General features: G+C 33.0%; 2 protein-coding genes across 3 annotated transcripts; both read right to left on the reverse strand.

Moving 5' to 3' along the window:
• Positions 1–11: 11 nt before the first annotated feature.
• On the reverse strand, positions 12–15,990 carry LOC126724066 (receptor-like protein 15). Of its 2 annotated transcripts, none has more exons than XM_050428215.1 (6): positions 15,985–15,990; positions 6,388–6,543; positions 6,025–6,180; positions 5,735–5,809; positions 5,497–5,643; positions 12–2,194 (listed from the first exon to the last, which is right to left on the reverse strand). In XM_050428215.1, exon 6 carries the CDS (start codon positions 2,118–2,120, stop codon positions 33–35), a length of 2,088 nt encoding a protein of 695 aa, XP_050284172.1. In that variant the 5' UTR covers positions 2,121–2,194; positions 5,497–5,643; positions 5,735–5,809; positions 6,025–6,180; positions 6,388–6,543; positions 15,985–15,990; the 3' UTR covers positions 12–32. The 2 variants fall into 2 exon arrangements, with proteins under 2 accessions (XP_050284172.1, XP_050284171.1); XM_050428214.1 differs by lacking the exon at positions 15,985–15,990 and adding an exon at positions 6,689–7,238.
• Positions 9,921–11,270, reverse strand: LOC126722801 (receptor-like protein 15). The gene has a single exon (XM_050425947.1). It carries the CDS (start codon positions 11,268–11,270, stop codon positions 9,921–9,923), a length of 1,350 nt encoding a protein of 449 aa, XP_050281904.1.
• Positions 15,991–20,947: the final 4,957 nt, after the last annotated feature.

Consider the following 20,947-nt stretch of genomic DNA (forward strand, 5'->3'; position numbering starts at 1 on the left):
ACTTATAGTAATGAACCACAACAAAACAGTAGCTATGCAAGCTTAAGATTGAACAACTTACGGTAAAGAACCACACAAAAACAGCAATATGTATCAATACACTCTTCAATGAAATTAAACCAAGCCCTACGCCAGTATGGTTTTAAGTAGAGAACTACAACCATTTCCAGCAGGACTGTTATGTAAGCCACCACAAAGCTTATGTAGAAGATACCCATGTCCATGAAACTATCTCCTTCTTCCCCCTCAATATCCATTGGCATTATAGATAGTGGTCTCATTTTGGTGCAACCATTATGTAATGGAGGTCCACACAAGAGAGGGTTCCCCTCATAACTGCTTTCATCAAAAGTAATGAATTGATTTTTTCGGTCAGGTGTTCTACCTGATAAGTTGTTGTGTGCCACACTAAAGACCGCTAGAGAGGTCATTTTAGTCAACTGAGGTGGAATTTTACCATTCAAATTGTTGTAGGAAAGATCCAGACTTTCTATCTCCTTTAGATTTGAGAATGTTATAGGGATTGGTCCTGATAGATTGTTGTGTGACAAGTTCAACACACGAATGTTGTTACTTATCCTACCAAGTTCCGGTGGGATATTACCTGCTAGATTGTTGCACGAGAGGTCAATTCCATACATGTAGTCGAGGATGTCACCATTGTAGGAGTAAGTTTTACTTTTTGTGGCGAACTCTACTTCTTCATCAACATTAACATATGTGTCAAACACAAATGTTTCATAATTTGGATCTTCCGTATTTTTTAACTTTGTGTTCAAATATGATGATAGGCTCCTAGGATAAGGTCCAAAAAAGAAAAAAACTTTCAAAGAATTTTCCTGGACAGATGCATCAAAAGTAATGTTACTTAAGCATTGAGGTATCGGACCTGAAAAATTATTGTAGGAAAGATCCAAAATGTTTAAGTTCTGCAAAAGGCATAATTGAATCGGAATCTGATCTCCTAATTGATTCGCTTTCAAGAGGAGAATTTTCAATGATGAGAGGTTGCCAATCCAATTGGGAATGTTGCCAGTTAGATGGTTATCTCGAAGATTCAGTGTAAGTAGATTGGAGTTGTTTTGGAAAGAACTTGGAATTGGACCGCTCAAGAAATTTTTATTTAATTGAAAAAAACTAATACTTGTGGAATTGAAGCAAGATGGAATAGAGCCAAAAAGGTTGTTGTCAGAAAGGTCAAGAAATCTAAGATCAACGAGTTTGCATAACTCTATTGGAATCGGACCTTCAAAATGATTTTTGGCCATAACAATATCTTCTAAAAATGACATGTTCCCCATCCATGTTGGAAGCGTGCCTGAGAACTGATTGTTGTCCAACTGTAAATTTCTTAGATTAGTCCAATTAAAATTTGTAGGAAATATTTGGCCACTAAAGAAATTGTTTGATAATACAAGAATTTCTAACTGGTAGCAACCCGTTATGAAGTCCATTGGTAGTGTTCCTGAGAAATTATTCTCAGACAACTGTAGAGCCTCTAAGAAAACTAAATTCCCAAAAGAAGAAGGAATACTGCCTTGAAATTCATTTTTAGACATTTTTAAAAATTCTAAATTTGGAAAAATGAAACCAAGGTTTGTGGGAATTGGACCGTGTAAGTAATTATCTGAAATATCTATGCTCAACATGTTGGGACGAATATCATATGGCATAATGAAAGGCCCTTTGAAAGAGTTATTATTTACAATAAAAACCTCCAATCTTGTATTGTTCTCTAACAACCAGTTAGGAAACTGCCCAACCAACTTGTTGTGAGAGAGATTAATTATTCGCAAATCATATTGGTAATGAAGAAATCTGGGGGGTGTGCTATTGTGCATGTTAAATGAACAATTCGAGAAACTAAAAACCTTTAATTGGAAGGTTGGAATCAAAGTAAGAGAGTCAGGTTCCAAAGCTAATATATTGTCATCACTTAATAGGATCTTAAGATTTGAGAGGTTGAAAAGGAAGGAGAATGTGGATGGAATGAAGAATTTGTTATTTGAGAAAGAAAGGTACTCAAGTGATGACAAACTTGATAGTTGGGATTGGACAATGTTCCCATCCAAGTGATTGTGGGAGAGATCCAATATTTCAAGTGATGTCAAGTTCGTCATACACGAAGGCAATATCCCTTCAAAATTATTGCCACTGAGGTCTATCTCTTGGAGATTCTTAAGTTCACACCAACCTGTAAAATGAGATAATTAGTTATTTGGTTCTACTATTGTAGTTATTCTTTTTCTTTTTTTCTTTTTTTCTTTTTTTAATTATTTAAAGAGACTACTCCAATTATTCTAAGCAGTATCATTACGAGGAAAAAAAAAAAACCCAACCTTGGGCAAGTAAGGTGGCCATTGAGCTTGTTTAGTTTACCAAACTCTAAAACAAAAAATTTTGTTTTAAGAGGTACGTAAATTAATAAAAAGTGATTTTTTTATACAAAAGGTAAATTCTACTCTAACATAATCTAAGTGTATATGTGTGTAATACTCTCTCTTGAAGACTTGAACTTCAGTGTATGCCCCTACCCCCTCAAACACTTATACTTGTGGAGTGACTATCACGTCAATAGTGTGCGGTGATATGGTAGAACATAAAGTAGTAATTGCAAAAATTATCAACATACCACATAGAAATATTGAAGTGAGTGAAGGGTAAAATGGAAATTTTGCCATTTTTATGTGAGTGTAAAATGGGAATTTCAGATAAAAAGTGAAGGTAAAAAGCTTATATATATCCATTTCTGTTGGTGGATTTAATGGTGTTAAGGTGCAGGGGAGGTGAGTGAAATTTATTTTGAAAGTAAAAGAGGTTAATGTACAATCTAAAATTAGGAGGGATGTCATTACAATTTTTCCTGTTTAAATTATTTAGAATTCACAATTTTTCTTAACAAATAGGCAACCCTCTACTTATTAATCAAACATATATGATATATAAATATTTTTTGTCAAACTTTCATGTGCGTTACATGCATTAGCAACTAGTATATTATATAATAAAAGATATCTTCTATATATATAATAAAAGATAGGTGCACCATGGCTATCCTCTCTCTCTGCTACATGGCAACATTCTATCATATATTTAACTAAATTACATAATTTCTCTATACTTTGGCAATTTCAAATTGAATTCTAAATTTAACTAAAAGTAAAACATTTACAATAATAAAAGTTAGTCCTAGAAACAGCCGTTGCATTAAATGACTATCTTCTTTATGCACCAAGCGGCTACCTTTTATTAAATACTTTAGTTGAGTCCCTCATAATATTAAACTTGGATATGACTCTTTAAATTTAGAATTTATCGAGGATCTACTTTTTGATCTTTTTTGAGTCTTCCCTTTAATATATTATAAGATTTGGCAAGCCTAAAATTTCAAGAAATATTTAGAAAATATTCACCTTTACTATTTATATTTGGATCTCTATGTAATGTTAACAAAAAAAAATCACACATATACATGGAGGGATCAAAAGGGCAGTTCCAGAATCTTCAAGTGGGCCTGAAGTGTCAAAGGAAAGTTGGAAATTTGGTTGGGCGGCTCAACTTGGAACCGGAAGCTAGTAAGAAAAAAGGATTAGTGCAATCGATTACTAGTTGGAGTGGGGTGTGCGGATACATCCACTAGTAAGGATACATCTACCCGTACTAATGGATTGGATTGGTGCCATAAGCCCTGAAGAGATTTTTTTTTTTTGGGATTGGGTTCTTTTTCTCTTTTTCTCCATAATCATTTCACAATGTTTAGGTGCGTGAGTTTGTGGGATTTGCTATTTTTGTTGTGTATATCCATGCTATGAATTAATTGGCTAATTAATTAATTAGCCTTACTAGTGTAACTTGCTTAAAATTGGTAATTAGTTGTAATTGGGATCTAATCTGTGTTTTTCACTTAGACTGTTCAGCAGGTTAGGGGAGTTTGTTCTTATCTTCAACTTTCCTAGGTTTGAAGAATTTTATAGATTTCTTGGCAAGCGATGTCATTTTGTCATCATCCAAAGAATTAAGGAATGTTTTGAAGTATACTTTCCAACAAGCATGGTTATCTCCATCAAGGTTGGGGTAAGCACTAAGGAACTTGGATTTTTTCATGATAGTAAGGGTCAAGGATTAGACTTTAAGAATTTATTCCTAAGTTTACCTATGCTCTCATACCAATTAATATATCTAGATTTAAACCCTTAAGTAATTAAGTAATGGATTAGTAGATCAAGTTACTTTTTATTCCAGATAGAAAGCACAAATGGCTGTCTTAATTACAATTATAACACACCAAATCTAAAAGCAATAATAATAAAAGATACCAGTAAACACACCAAATCCAACTTAGACTCTCAATGTAATCTCAGTAAGCGGCCCACTTGCCTTCCACTATGGAGTTTTTACACAAACTTTCTCCTCAAAGATACCTTGTACTCAATGAACCTGAACCAAAGAACTCTCCAGAGGTTTTTACTAATGAACTCACTAACAGAGGTTTATCTTTTCTATGATTTTGAGGTTTTTACTCAATACCACAGTTTAATAACACAGTTTAAACTCAGTGCGAGAAACTCTCAAATAAAAACTCTAAAAACATATCTCACAAGAGAAACACTCAAAGAAGAGGAATTTAGAACACTATGGCTCAATGAATATTAAATAGATGGCATAACTAATTACTCTTCACATGATTTTGGTCAAACGAGTTTCCAATGAATGGCTGGCGAACTTCAGGTTTGAATTTGGTCAAATAGAAATTTAGGCACAAAGGGGCAAATCCCTACTAGTTCCCCATCATCATCATTTTCACACAACAATTGTTTTTAACATATAAAAAAATAAATAAATAAAAAATCTTTTCGTACATCTGGGATTTTATATCAAGAATGTCCACAAAATTTAATTGTAAATGTCTCACTACAATCATTCCTTCTTGTCTTTTTTTTTTTTTTCTAGAATCTTGCATTTCTACGAGTTGGATGTCAAAGGCATGAAAATATACTTATCTGAAATTTCTTCACTCCTTTTGTTATTTTCATAAGAAAAGGGTTTAAAAATGTTAAAAATATAAAGTGTGAGAAAGACTAAATAGTTTGTATATTGATGTGTGTATAATAATGTACAATAGAGAACCTTATATAGGCTAGATATGTGTGCAATACAAGTAAAAGAAGTAAACTACAAGTACAGTATACTGGGCTAAGCCCAATGGGCTAAACTAGTCTAAGCTATACACTAACAAAAAAACATGACAGCCTTTATTTATTTATTTTTTGGTATTAAAATTGATTGAGTTAAAAAAGATTTCAATGTTGTTACTTTGAATACGGCATTTTAACAAGACCAAAATAAATGACTCAAGTTTAGTTTCATTGAACTTCATGAAATTTGATTCTCAATATTTAGAATAGGTTTATTATAGCTTATGTTTTTTGACGATTATGCCGGTGATGAAAAGAAAATGCAAAATAATATGACCTTGATGTCAATGGTAGAACTTACCTTTATTAGTGAACGGTCCTTCCAAATTGTTATATGCAAGATATAATGTCTTCAACGATGAGAAGGCAACCAATGACTCAATAATTCGTGCACTGATTTTGGTTTGACTCAAGTCTAGGAGTTGCAGCTTACTTAAGATGTTTGAATCTATACGGCAAAATAAAATATGTCAAAAACATTGATGTTGGTACCATATATATGAAGTTTTTGATTTTAATCCATATACAACCTATCATACCTTTTGTTGTGCTGAAGTCATTGATCTCATTGCCATTCAAGTAAAGATCCTCCAAGTTGCTAAATGCTTTGAATTCTACATTAAAAAAAAAAAAAAAAAAAAAAAAAAACATAAAAAATCAAGGAAAAAAAGGGACTTTTTTTTTTTTTTTTTTTTTGAGAAAGAGAAGGAACTTTAGTTGCATAAATACTTTCATGATTGATAGGAGGGAAAAGAAAAATATATATTACGTTCTCACTAAGCATGAAACACTCTTCCAATCTTCCTTTGCAAATTAATGAGAATTTTACCTTGGATGTGGATTGATCCATTCAAATTGTTGAAACTCAAATCTAGTTCCTTGAGCGAAGCAATACCACTAAGGGATGACAAAATGCTATTATTGAAATCATTAGCATCCAAGTGAAGTACCTCCAGTTTGCTCAACAAAGATAAGCTTTCAAAACCTGCAATTTAGGTGCTTCAATTTTCATGTCCGCAACTATATATTCCCACAAAATAGTATAAAAAAATATAAATAAATAAATAAAAAATCAAACAAATTATCTTAGTTAAACAGAGTAATTGGAGGGGCGAAACCAGAGAGTTTACACACTCAAGAATTAAGCACTCTTCCTTAACAAATTAATGAGAATTTTACCCGAAAGGCTTACCTTGGAAGGGGATTGATCCATTCAAATTGTTGGACCCCAAATATAGTTCCTTGAGGGAAGGAATTTTACTCAAGGATGAAAGAATGCTGTTATTAAAATTATTATCATCCAAGTGAAGCACCTCTAGCTTGTTCAATGCAAAGAATCTTTCAAAACCTGTCATTTAGATTTAGATGCTTCAATTTGCTACTATATATTTTTTCCAACCATTTAAAAAAAAAAAAAAAAAAAGAGGTAATAGAAAAAAAAATTAGAATATCAACAAATACTGCCTACTTTTCTTAGGATATAAACTTGATACCTTCATTTGGGATCCATCCAGAAATTGAATTAGAACTCAAATCGAGATATTGGAGGTCTTCAAAGGGAAGAAACAGAGAGGCATTAAAGTACCAGCCTCCCCCACTTTCTTCACTCCAAGACACCGTCCAATTAAGAGTAAGTTGGATTACACGCCCAATAGTGATGTTGCACTTGACACCTTCCCACTCACAGCAATCACTCTCTTTGTTGCTTGAGTCCCAAGATGTAAAATAATATCCATTAGCATAGTTGATGGTGGAAGCTTTGTATTGCAAGAGAGCAATTCTCTCTTGCTCCCAGCAACCAAAGCACCCATTCATACCAAAATGAACCAAAACTAACACCATCGGCCACCACCAAAAATGTCCCAGTAACTCCATTACCTTTTCTTTTTCTGATTTTCAAGCACAATAAGACTGACAAAGTTTTCGTCCAACTCTTAGTTATTACGATTCCAAATGCTCTTGAGTTTAAATAGGCCACCAGCACCTTACATATATAGTGTTATCAAACAGTCCACATCAGTATTACGATTGCTCTGATAAATATTGCAAGTGGCGTTATTTGCGGTGATCACTGATCACCATTGACTAAAGAGCATCAAATTGACTTTGCTAGCTGTTAATGGTGTTTTTCCTATTTCGTATGTACTACGTTCTTGTGAAATATTTCATTATTTCATAGTGTTGACTAGTTCATACCATAAATATTAGGGCCATAATATTATATAAGCTTTGCATTATTTGAGGAGAGCCAGAGCCAATAAAAGGCCAAAGACTTCCTATCAAAAATAAACTAAAATAAAAGGCCAAAGACTTGGCGTCAATTATCCTTTCTTAACTCAGATCATGTGCCTTCTTGGAAAATGTTTCCTACTAAATACTAATCTCTGTTTATAAATATTTTCACAATAAATCTTAAATAGTAGATTTTTAAGAAAGTAATTTTAATAGTGAATTCAAATTAAAATTAGCTGTCACAACTTACTATCTAGAATTTGTTATAATTTGTTGTGAAAATATTGCAGATATAGCACTTCTCATATCACTAGTATTATAAATTTTGCATTATTTTTTTTTAATTTTTAATTTATTTTGAAGAACAAGCTGTGCATTATTTGAGATAAGATAAACTGTGATAGTTGAAGACTAGGCGTCAATTGCCCTTTCTTAACTCATATCCAATACCTTCTTAAAAAAGTGTTTCATTGTAAATACTAATCTATATCACTATTATTATAAACTTTGCAATATGTGAGAGATAGCCTAGACCATGATAGTTGAAGACTTTGCAGTATTTGAGAGATAGCCTAGACCATGAGAATTTAAAAAAAAAAAAAAAAAAAAAAAAAAAAAAAAAAAAAAAAAAAAAAAATTTATGACTTTCCCAGCACCTTACATTGTGCTTTCTTGGATAATCCTCGCATTATTGGAGAAGACCTAGCTAATTTCAATATTCTACCAACCACGATGACTTTCGTCGAAGACTTTGTGTCTTTCCAGTTTCTACCAACCACGACGACTTTTGTCAACTTTGTTTTTTGACAAATTAAACCTATATGCCGAAATGTGCTCCCAGCTAAAAATTACCTTAGATTGTTGACATTGCCTTTTCGCCTAGCTGAACTTTTATTTACTCCTATTTTTTATTGTTGGAAATGTAGAATCATGTTTATGGGTTGGGCCATGCTCTTTTTTTTTTTTTTAAGCCCATACCAATTAAACTCCAAGCCTGATTAATGTTTGGATTGTTTTTTCTAAGGTTCGGTATATTCATGAGTTTGTTAAGGAACAAAACAATTTGCTGGAGCTCAACTTGTTTACAAAAGAAATCTCAAAAAAATTACCAAGCTTAACTTGTTTACAAACAAACATAAACATGTTTTATCTGGACCCACAACTAACAATATTTTTTTATCTACCTTTAACAATTTTGGTTACCTAGATTTTGTTGTGGAATTTTTTTTGAAAGTATTGTGTCAGTTCCAAAAATTTTGCTCATTCATTAAAATATATATATATATATATATATATATATTCTTTCAAGGATTCTGGCTTACTTTGCAGTTGACAATGAAATAAAGTTGTTTTTCCCTGCACTTTTCTTCCACATTAACAAAAAAATTACATCACTGTTACAACCAACAAATTTGTATCTATATTTGTAATTTTTTCTCATTCTCTCTATCTCTGTTTCTCCCTTCTATTTTTTTCTTAGTTTTTCTTTCTATCTCCGATTCTAAGATAGTGACTATGTCTATGTGTATGGTTAAGAAGTCATCCACTTCAAAAGCAAAAACGTATATCAGTTACTATTTTTTTTCTTAGTTTCACATTTACTCCTAGTCCTACACCTAAGTGTGTTACTAGTCTTCTCCTTCTTTATCATATATTTTTATATAATTGATATTACATATAAATATAATAAGTTATTATTAATTTGACAAAAATGTATGATTAGTAATTTAATTATATTAGTTTATGCATTCAATAGTTGTTGTCTTACCTATTTTATAATGGTTTTAGACTATTGTATAATATAGGTGTATTGTATACTAAATTGTATTTAGAATATTATTTTAGATTATTGTATATAATATGGAAGTTGTATCTATAGAAAAAAAAGATTAATCATTTAATTTTTTATTCGCCCCTCATGACAAATGAAAAATTCTTAGCTCTGCCATTACTAACCCCCTTAGAAAAAAAATCCTGGAGCCGTCACTGATTAATAATGAGATCTGATTTGTTTGTTGAGGTTCTTTCATGTCCTTGTCCCTTTGTTGGGACAAGAAAAAAACCAAAGCCAAATAGCATCTCTCTATCCCTCCATGTCATTTCTATGGGGTTGGCTTTTAGCCTAAGATAACTGGCTTCTTGTAGAGGTTCTTTCTTGTTCTAGTTCTCTATAGTATCATGATCTAACTAATTTCTGATATTTAGGTTCGCTCTGGCACCTAGCCCAGTCACAAGGTAGTTTTGAAGAAGAAAGGTTGGTGAGCTAGACATGCCAAATTTCATTATGTTCACTTATAAAAAATTTTGTGTGATAAATAATTTTATTTTGGCATGCCACTTGCATCCTGCTCTCTATCGAGAATAATGTGTGACATAATAAGTCTCTATCGATGATCACTCACATACTCTTTAAATCGGTGGATTCAAGTTATTGATCTCCAAATATCAAGTGCATTGGATTCAAATCTTCTAAGGGGCATTGAAGTATGTGGGCTAGAGGTTCATGTCCATGAAACTACCACCTTCCCCCTCAATATCCACTGATATTGTAGACGGTGGTCTCATTTTGGTGCAACTATTATGTAATGGAGGTCCACACAGGAGAGGGTTTCCCTCATAACTGCTTTCATCAAAAGTAATGAATTGATTTTTTCTGTTAGGTGTTGTTCCTGATAAGTTGTTGTGTGCCACAATGAAGACCGCTAGAGAGGTCACTTCGGTCAACTGAGGTGGAATTTTGCCATTCAAATTATTGTAGGAAAGATCCAGACTTTCAATTTGCTTTAAATTTGAGAATGTTACTGGGATTAGTCCGGATAGATTGTTGTGTGACAATTTCAATGCACGAATGTTGCTACTCATCCTACCGAGTTCCAGTGGGATTTTACCTACTAGGTTGTTGCACGAGAGGTCAATTCCAAACATGTACTCGAGGATGTCACCCTTGTAGGAGTAAGTTCTAGTTTTTGTTGTGAACTCTACTTCTTCTTCAACATTCACAAATCCGTCAAGCGTAGATATATCACCAATTAGAAATTTGACAATATTTAACTTTGTGTTCAAATACGATGACAAATTCCTTGATTCAGAATCCCCTAAAGATAAACCTCTTAAGGAAGGTTCATGAGCAGATGCATCAAAAGTAATGTTACTCAAGCAATGAGGAATTAGACCTGAAAATTTACTGTAGGAAAGATCCAAAATGTTTAAGTTTTGCACAAGGCATACTTGAATTGGAATTTGACCTCCTAAATGATTGGCTTTCAAGAGAAGAATTCTCAATGATGAGAGGCTACCAATCCAATTGGGAATGTTTCCAGTTAGATGGTTATCTCGAAGATTCAGTGTAAGTAGATTGGAGTTGTTTTGGAAAGAACTTGGAATTGGACCGCTCAAGCAATTTTTATTTAATTGAAAAAATCTGATACTTGAGGAATTGAAGCAAGATGGAACAGAGCCAAAAAGATTGTTGTCAGAAAGGTCAAGAAATGCAAGATCAACGAGTTTGCATAACTCAACTAGAATAGGACCTTCAAAATGATTTTTGGCCATAACAATACCTTCTAAAGATGTCACGTTCCTTATCCATGTTGGAAGCGTGCCTGAGAAGTGATTGTTGTCCAAATGTAAATTTGTTAGACTAGTCCAATTAGAATTGGTAGGAAATATTTGGCCGCTGAAATTATTGTTTGATAATATGAGAAATTCTAAATTGTAGCAACCCATTATGAAATGCATTGGTATGTTTCCTGAGAAATGATTCTCGGACAAGTCTAGACCCTGTAAGGAAACCAAATTCCCAAAAGAAGAGGGAATATTGCCTTCAAATTCATTTCTTGACATTTTTAAAGATTCTAAATTTCGAAAAATTAAACTGAGGTTTGTGGGAATTGGACCATGTAAGTAATTATCAGAAATATCTATGCTCAACATGTTGGGACGAATATCATATGGCACCATGAAAGGCCCCGTGAAAGAGTTATTATTTACAAAATAACACTCCAATTTTGTATTGTTCTCTAACAACCAGTAAGGGAACTGCCCAACCAACTTGTTGTGAGAGAGTTTAATTACTCGCAAATCATATTGGTAATGAAGAAATCTGGGAGGTGTCCTATTGTGAATGTTAATTGAGCAATTTGACAAGCTGAAAACCTTTAATTGGAAGGTTGGAATCCAAGTAAGAGAGTCAGGTTCCAAAGCTAATATATTGTTATCACTTAATAGGATCTTAAGATTTGAGAGGTTGAAAAGGAAGGAGAATGTGGATGGGATGAAGAAGTTGTTATTTGAGAAAGAAAGGTACTCAAGTTTTGTCAAACTTGATAGTTGGGACTGGACAATGTTTCCATCCAAGTGATTATAAGAGAGATCCAATATTTTAAGTGATGCCAAACTTGATAGTGGAGACTGGGCAATGTTCCCATTGAAGTGATTATAAGAGAGATCCAATACGTCGAGTGATGTCAAGTTTGCCGTACATGAAGGTAGTCTCCCTTCAAAATAATTGCCACTGAGGTCTATCTCTTGGAGCTTCTTAAGTTCACACCAACCTATATAATGTGATAATTAGTTATTATGTTCTACCATTGTAATTATTCAAAGCAATATCATTGTGAAATAAAAACCCTACCTCGGTCAGGTAGGGTGCCATTCAGTCCACAATAGCTCACTGCCAATACATTAAGAGAAGTCATAACTCCAATTTTGTGAAGAAGACTTTTATCAATCGATGAACCATCCAACTTCAACTGCTCAAGGTTGTTTAGTTTGCTCAACTCTAAAACAAAAGCAGAAAGCTTAGAGGTATGTAAATCAATAAAAAAAAATATATGATACAGTAAATACCACACAGAAGTGCTAAAGTAGCCAAGATCACTTCCGTAACTAAGATTCTTTGAAAGAAAGTAATTTTATTTTATCTAATAATAGTGTATAGAGTATAGACTACCACGTAATGTGGCAGTCTATATACTTTCATATTTTAGAATTTAATTCAAATTATGAAATTAATTTATTTCAACTAGAGATGATGCTTTTCCTTGAAGATCTCAGTCTTATTTTAAGAGTGTGTTGTTAAACCTTTTTTTTCCCGTTTTTCTACAACATCTAAATCATTTTTTTTGTCACTACAGTTACTTCCAATTTAGGTAAATTCCTTTTTTCGCAAATCATATCAAAACCATTTTTTTTTTTTTTTAATTTGAACTCTTCAATTTGTAAAATCTAGCTGGTGTCCCACTTGATGTGCGTGTACGCTATAAGTTTATTTTGAAATATTTGATAAGAAATTATTTTTATGGTCAATTTATAATAATAATTAAGTATTATAATATTTGACGAATGAACATCAATTATTTACAAGTCATTAAAAAAATAGAATATGTATTTTTTTTTAGATTAATATAATCTAGAATATATATGAATCTATTGTAATATTGTTGTGAGGCTCTTAGGGTTTGGAATTTGTTTGCATTACTCTAGTCTTGTGCAACACCATTGGAGAAACATTTTATTCGAGGGTTACTAAAATTGGAATATAGAATGAGTTTGAATTGCTAGCTCTGGACAATGTAGAACAACCTTGAAGCTCCTATGTGATTGTTCGTTTAGGCCCAGAATGGTATGCTAAAAAAACTAATATTAAAATCTCCACTACGTAGTCTTTGTTTTTAATATTTTGAATACAAAATTTAACAAGACAAAAATAAATTATGATACTTGTGAAAGACAATAAGTTTAGTTTCATTGAATTTCATCAATATTTAGAAAAGGGTTTTTATAGAGCTTTTCTACTATTATGCCAATGATTAAAAGAAAAACATAAAACAACGCCACCTTGATGTCAATGGTATAACTTACCTTTAGTAGTAAACGATCCCTCCAAATTGTTATATGAGAGATCTAATGTCTTCAACGATGGGAAGGCAGTTAATGACTCAAGAACGGCGAAAATGGCCAACTGGCCTTAAAATCGTAACTATCTAGTTAGTAGGCGCTGTTTAGAAACATATTTTGTTTATAGCATCTCGAGTCTCAAAGACTCGATTTTGGGCTTCAAAATCGAGTCTTTGAGGCTCGATTTGTATGCTTAGACCAGTTCTGATATGACACTTTGTCCACATGGGTGTCCACCTGGAAATCGAGTCTCTAAGACTCGATTTCAAACCCAAAATTTTTTTAAAAAAATTCTAAGTCTCTACATGCCGAAATACCCAAAACAAATTTAAGAAATTTCACCGCTACGCAGATCAGATTAGATCAGAGGGAGAGAAAGAGAATCACACAGCTACTCAGATCAGATCAGAGGGAGAGAAACAGAGAACCTCACCGCTAAACCTCACCAACGCAGCCTGGGGCTCGCGCCGGCCAGCGTCGCGCGCGGCCAGGGGCTCGCGCTGGCCTCAGGCCGCACGTGACCCAGGCTCGCGCGAGCCCCTGGCCGCGCTCGACACTGGCCGGCGCGAGCCCCAGGCCGCCTGGGTCGCTGGTTAGTTTCTGGTCATGCCGCGCGCGCTGGGTCTCCGATCTCGATCTTCTCTCCCTCTCTGTTTCTGGTTTTCTTTTCTTTTTTCTTTTTTCTCTGGGTTTTTCCTCTGATGCTCTGGTGTTTGGTTTGGTCTGAGTGTTATATATAGGGCTTAGAAATCGAGTCTTAGAGACTCGATTTCCATGTAAATGCCATGTGGTAGTTCTGCCATATCAGAGTTGGTCCAAGCTACAAATCGAGCGTCAAAGACTCGATTTTGAAGACCAAAATCGAGACTTTGAGACTCGAGATGCTATAAACAAAATATGTTTCTAAACAGCGCCTACTAACTAGATAGTTACGATTTTAAGGCCAGTTGGCCATTTTCGCCTGAAATCATTCACACTCAAGTCTAGGAGTTGCAGCTTAGTTAAGATGTTTGAATCTATAGGGCAAAATAAAATATCTCAAAAACATTGACGTGATAATTTCATTTGACATACCAAACAAAATAAGTATTTGATTTTAATCCATGAACATATATTTTTACAAATTATGTTAGGTTCTAAGACTTTAGGAACTAATGTATTAGAACTTCACTTTGTATATGTTGGCAAACCATGATCACAATATTTAGTCTAGGTTTAGACTTACTCAAAGTTTGGTTTAGTGTAAGTTTGGAATCGAGTTATTGCAGGAAATTACTATACAATTTTTGCAAGGCTTGATCGATCGAAACTAAGGCTCGATCAATCGAGAATCGTATTTGCAGAATTTGAATTAAGCCCCAACAACAGTACAAGTCTATTAAGGATTAGGGTTTTAGATCTACTTTTCCTAGTATATAAAGGAAACCCTAAGCACGTTTTTATAAGACTTTTCAGAAAGAGAAGAGTGTGCTTCTTTTGTAGATCTAGGGTTTTGTACCCAAAAGCTCTCTAAGGTCTTTGATGTGCTGTATGTTGAATCTCTTTTGAGATCTAGAGGTATTTACCTCCATACACACTTAGGGTTACCAAGATCAAGATTCATGTCAAGAACTTGGTGATTGTTTCAGTTACTGCATAAAGAATTTCAAGAAGATCTAAAACCTTTAAGTGGAGTCTCAAAGTCACAAGTAGGAGAACTTGTGGTTGCTGTGGATCAAGGAAAGAAGTTGTCCGTGGATTCGAAGCTGTCACGTGGTCGTGGTAATAAGTTTTCTACTCAAGGTAGCAATAGAATATTAGTGGTCTAAGTTCTATTGTAAAAACTTCAATTCTTTTATAGTGAATCTGTTTTACCTTAAGGATAGCTAGGTTAAATCCTCCTTAGGTTTTTTACCGGTTTGGTTTTCCTGGGTTATCAGATCTTTGTGTTCTTTGTTTTCCGTTGCTTTACATGATATAATTGTTATTGTTTTAACTTAGATCTGAATAATAAACCTAAGTATTCACTTGGTTAATTTATTAGGTTAAACAATCTAGTTTATAGGGATCTAAAAATGTACAAATCATCATACCTCTTGTTGTCACAAAGGCATTGATCTCATTGTCCCTCAAGTAGAGATCCTCCAAGTTGCTAAATGCTTTAAATTCTGTATTAAAAAAAAGTACATGAAAAATCATGGAAGAAAAAAGGGACTTCAGTCGCATAAATACTTTCATTTAAAATAATTCAGGAAAAAAGGGTGAAATTTAGTTGCATAAATATCAATAAGTGTGAAACACTCTTCCAATAATATTCCTTTGCAAATTAATGAGAGTTTTACCTTTGATGTTGATTGATCCATTCAAATTGTTGGAACTCAAATCTAGTTCCTTGAGGGAAGCAATTCCACTCAAGGATGAAAGAATGCTGTTATTGAAATTATTACTATCCAAGTGTAGCACCTCCAACTTGCTCAACGGAGGGAATCTTTCAAACCTGTAATTTAGATGCTACAATTTTCACATCTGCAACTATATATTCCCAGAAAACAGTATAAAATGATTCCTAAAATACAGTTATTTTTTTCTCGACTATTAAAAAAAAAAGGATGTAATAGAAAAAATTAGAATATCAACAAATTAAATACTTCCTACTTTTCTTAGGATATAAACTTGGTACCTTCATTTGGGACCCATCTAGGAATGAAATTATCACTCAAATAGAGGTACTAGAGCTCTTCAAAGGGAAGAAACAGAGAGGCATTAAAGTACCAACCTCTCCCGCTTTCTCCATTCCAATATGAAATTGTGCTATTAAGAGCAAGTTGGATTACACGGCTAGTAGTGATGTTGCACTTGACTCTTTCCCACTCACAACAATCACTCTCTTTATTGCCTGAGTCCCAATGAGGAAAATAATATTCATCAGCGTAGTTGATGGTGGAAGCTTTGAATTGCAAAAGAGTAATTCTCTCTTGCTCCCAACAACCAAAACACTCATTCATACCAAAATGAACCAAAAATAGCACCACTGGCCACCACCAAAAATGTCCCAACTCCATTACTTTTTGTTTTTCAAATTTCCTATGACAATAAGACTAATAGTTTTTGTCCAACTCTCAGTTATGATTCCAAGATGATCTTGAATTGAAATATATGGGTCCTAAATATGTACTGTTGTCAAACACTCCATATCATTATTACGATCGTGGACGGCGTAAAGGGACCCGGGGCCCGGCCCCAGCCCCCTGACCTTATGAAAAGAAAATAATTGATATATTTTCAGTCCAAAAAAATATATTTATATTTGGGCCGTTGTTTAGGCTCATCTCCTTTAAAATTATTTTCCCAAACACCCTTCTCAAAAAAAAAAAAACAAAAAAAAAATTGCCCAAACACATGTAAATCCTTGGTCCAAAATATAATGAATTTGATTAAAAAATAATAATAATAAAAAGAGATATCGGCTATTCAGGGTGAAATACCAGATTTCGGCCGGCAAAGAGATACGGACCAAAACAAAGAAAGTTAGAAACATAAAGATTTCTTTTTAAAAAAAATATTTAAAAAAAAAAACTTAAAGATTTCTTCTTTTTGATTTTCTGTTATGCGTCTTCTTTGTTTTTCTCTATCTCAGTATGTACTGCATTTAGCATTCTGTATCTTTTATTTATTTATTTATTTATTTTTGTTTTGGGTGTCTTTACAAGTGAAACTGAGTACACCATTGGATTCAAATGAATTTGTAATTCAAAGATAGTCATCCTCATGTGAAACTGAGCAGTGAGTACTGAGTACTGAGTAGTCAGTCAAGGGCAATAAATTGAAGCAAAGTGACAGGACTAAAGTTCCTCCAAAAAAAAAAAAAATGTGACAAGACTTAAAAGAAAAACAAAACGTGTATAAGAAAAAAAATGAAAGCAAAAAGAGTAACGTTAGTGACACATAAAATGATATAATTTGTGTCATAATTCGTCTATGTGGTGAGTTGTGAGTGGTAGAGATATGATGATGGTTCTATATAAGAACACACTTCTACAACTCAAAGCTCGTCACATGAACAAGTTGTGACACAAATTGTGTCATTTTATGTGATACCACATTACTCAAAGCAAAAAAGATAAGAAATAGTAATAATAATAATAATAATAATAGATAAAACTTAATTAAAAGTAGAGTTAACCATAATTTGCAGACTAGGTAGGTGTGGACTTAAGAAGGATTAAGTTTTAACATTTGAATAAGGGAGTTTAGGGAGAGAGTTAAAAAAATTGTTGGTGGGTGGTTGAGATATGACTAAATGTTAGTAATTGATTAAATGTTTGTTTATATATATATATATATAGTGGAATTTGTGAAATAGTATAACAATATTCGCTGGTATCGAAATATATCGTTTCTTTAGTCAAATTGAAATAGCTTTCGGTATAAAATTAACTCCCTTAATTGTAGTGTATTAAGAAACATCAACATCTTAAATTCTTAATATATTAAGAAACAATGATTTTTATGTTTGTCTTGGTTGATAGTTTGTTAATATCATATGGGTGTTTATTTAAATTTTTAAAAATTTTATTTTTAATTTTTGGTTATACTCCGGCCCCTTTGAGTCCGTTCGCAAGTTAGTTCTTTGTGGTGGTAACCATTGATTTCTGTTATTTGTTTCCTCTCGCCAATAATTTTGCAATTAGAAGACCCTCAACAAGAAGCCAAAGACTTTGTCAGTGTATCCAGTACTTTCTTCTTGGATAATGTTTGGTGATGACTAACCTATGCCCTTGGTATTAAGAGCATTGCATTATTTGAGAATTTACCTAAAATCAAGAAGAGGCTAGAGATTTATATAATGCAAAGCGTGTTTCATAAAGCTATTCCAAGGACGTACAGTTTCGAACAATTTCTCATCTCTCATTATTTCAAGGAAAAAATCAAATGAGTAAGTCCTTGATTAGATGATTTGACAGTATTTCAAGGACTCTAATCATTCTCCTTTTTCCTCTTGTTTGTTTTTTTATAAGATTGGTCTTCGTTCAACAGGCAAAAAAGTAGAACCCACCACTAGTAATATACGAATTTTGCATTATTTAGGAAGTCCTAAACAGCTAAACTTAACAAAGACGCCAAGGACTTGGCGTCAATGGTGCTTTTCCCTAGTAATATACCAATTTTGCATTGTTTAGGAAGACCTAAAAAGCTAAACTTAACAAAGACGCCAAGGACTTGGGGTCAATGGTGCTTTCCCTGTACCTTATATATATTGTGCTTTCTTGGATAATCCTTGCATTATTGGAGAAGAACTAGCTAGACTACTATAGTCGAAGACTTCGTGTCTTTCCAGTTTCTACCAGTGGCGGAGCCAGGATTTCAAGTCAGGAGGGGCAAGATTTAAAGACAAGATTGAAGGTAAAATTAATCTAAGAAATATTAATCGATACTAATAACAAAATAAATAAACAACTATATGCCAAAGTCATTGTCATACATAATCTAATATAAAATTTTACTTTAATTCATTTTTTTTTCATTTCTAGTTAAATTTACTCAATTGCAAAATCTACTTCGACACAAGCTCGTTTAGAATTTGACCTGGACATATTACTATGAAGTATATATATGTTCCTCAATGCCATAAATGCTTTTAAAATCTTATGTAGACATTTGAGTTTATAGCAAAAACTCAGGTTTTTTTTTTTTTTTTTTTTTAGATCAGCAAAAACCTCAGGTTGAGACTGAAAATGGTTGTTTACAAGAGAAAAAAAATTGTAAATAAGAGGCTGACTGGTGAGGTTATACAGTTTGGTATCACTATATTTTTTTTCCCAGTCCTATTCAATGAAGTTGTGTGCAAAACCAATGTACTTGTACGCAGGACCTATTATTTAATAAAAGTGCTGCTTCAGTGCTTTGTGGATGTAAAATTGTCTTCTTGTTGACTAAAAAGTTGCTTCTGTCAGAGGGGCAAATAACCTTTTACTATGTTTACTAATAGTATACTACTAATACATAGAAAATTTTTGAGAAGGTCAGGGGGGGCAGCTGCCCCCCCTCGACCCCCCCTCTCTCCGCCCCTGGTTTCTACCAACCACCATGACTTTTACCAACTTTGTTTTTTGACAAATTAACCTATATGCCGAAATGTGCTTCCAGCTAAAAATTTCCTTAGATTGTTGACAGCTATAAGTTGCCTTTTTGCTTAGCTGAGCTTTTGTTTACTCCTATTTGTTGGGAATGTAGAATCATGTTTATGGGTTGGGCCAAGCTCATTTTTTTTAAGTCCAGACCAACTAAATTCCAAGCCTGATTCATGTTTGGATTGTTTTTTTCTAAGGTTCTGTGTTCATGACTTTGTTAAGAAACAAAACAATTTTCTGGAGCTCAACTTGATTACAAAAAAAGTCTCAAGAGAATGTGCAAGTTTGACTTGTTTACAAACAAAAAAAAACATAAACAAGTTTTATACCAAGTTTTACAACCCTACCAAAGACTGACAAAGTTTTTATCCAACTCTCATGTATGCTTCCAATTAAGCAAAATAGCTTTTGTGTTGAAATAGACCACCAGCATCCTACTTATATATACTGTTATAAAACCGGTCCACATCACAGTAAAACAATTGATTGTCCCTTCATTTTCTTTTTCTTTTTCTTTTTTTTTTTTTTTTTTTTTGAACAATTGCTCTAATAATGCATAGCGTGTTGGTTAAAGCTTCAAATTTTCCTTTTACTATCTTACATAATATTCCTAATTGATGCAAAAATGTCTATATCTTAAAGGGATAAAATTTAGGTACAATACTTAAGTATTGTTCATTAAGTTCTTCTCTTAAAATTTAACCATGTGGTTTTTTTTTTTTTCTTTTTATGAGATGAAAATGTATTTTTAGTTAAGTACAGTCACATGACTAAATTTTAAGAAGAAAAATTAAGAAACAACATCTAAGTACTGTACTTAAGTTTTGTCCATCTTAAAATATGTTCAAATTTAACATATGAAAACATACGTTAAAAAATAAATAAATAAATAAAAATACAAACTCTTCATGTGCTTTCTTTGAAAATCCTTGAGAAGACCTAGACTAGGAGTTCGCATCCATGGTGAGTTTTCCACCCACTACCGTGATAATATATTTCTATTTTATTAATATAAACTAAAAAGGTGGGAGAAGAGATTGGGGAGAGTACGTAAAAAAAAAAAATTAAAAAAAAAAAAAGAACAAACTTAAATAAATAATTAGGCTCACAATTTTAAATGAAACATGCACTTCAAAGTTTAAACAACAAACTTAAATAAATAAAACACTTTAAAGTTTAAAACCTCCCTAGATTGGGTTTTTTTTAGTAAAAGTATGAAGTATAACGTGTCTCATTTAAAAGTCTGGGATTTAGTGTGTCGCAAGAATAAAGCTCTAAGATTTTTTTAAGTACTTTCCCCAAAAAGATAATTCACTTTCTTCCGATAAATAAATACTTTAATTGACTTACTCCTATATCTTTCGGATTTAATTTTTCAATGAGGTCCTACTCAAGAAGACTTGTGTTTTTTGTTGAGAAAATACTGAAGAAGACTTGACTCAACTGCGTAGCCAAAAAATTTAGCGTCAATGGTGCTTTCCAAGTTTCGTATCCATTACTTTCTTGAAAAAT

This window comes from Quercus robur, chromosome 4 (assembly GCF_932294415.1).
Source record: "Quercus robur chromosome 4, dhQueRobu3.1, whole genome shotgun sequence".
Classification (NCBI taxonomy): Eukaryota; Viridiplantae; Streptophyta; class Magnoliopsida; order Fagales; family Fagaceae; genus Quercus; species Quercus robur.

What these genes read in the sequence shown, in the direction of transcription:
- LOC126724066 (XM_050428214.1), bottom strand. Translation starts at nt 7,070, where the DNA reads ATGGAGTTACTGGGACATTTTTGGTGGTGGCCGATGGTGTTAGTTTTG. An exon ending in TGGATCAATCCCCTTCCAAG is followed by an intron (nt 6,181 to 6,387) that starts GTAAGCCTTTCG and finishes CCTAAATTGCAG; the next exon opens with GTTTTGAAAGCTTATCTTTG. An exon ending in TGACTTCAGCACAACAAAAG is followed by an intron (nt 5,644 to 5,734) that starts GTATGATAGGTT and finishes TTTGCCGTATAG; the next exon opens with ATTCAAACATCTTAAGTAAG.
- LOC126722801 (XM_050425947.1), bottom strand. Translation starts at nt 11,270, where the DNA reads ATGTCAAGAAATGAATTTGAAGGCAATATTCCCTCTTCTTTTGGGAAT.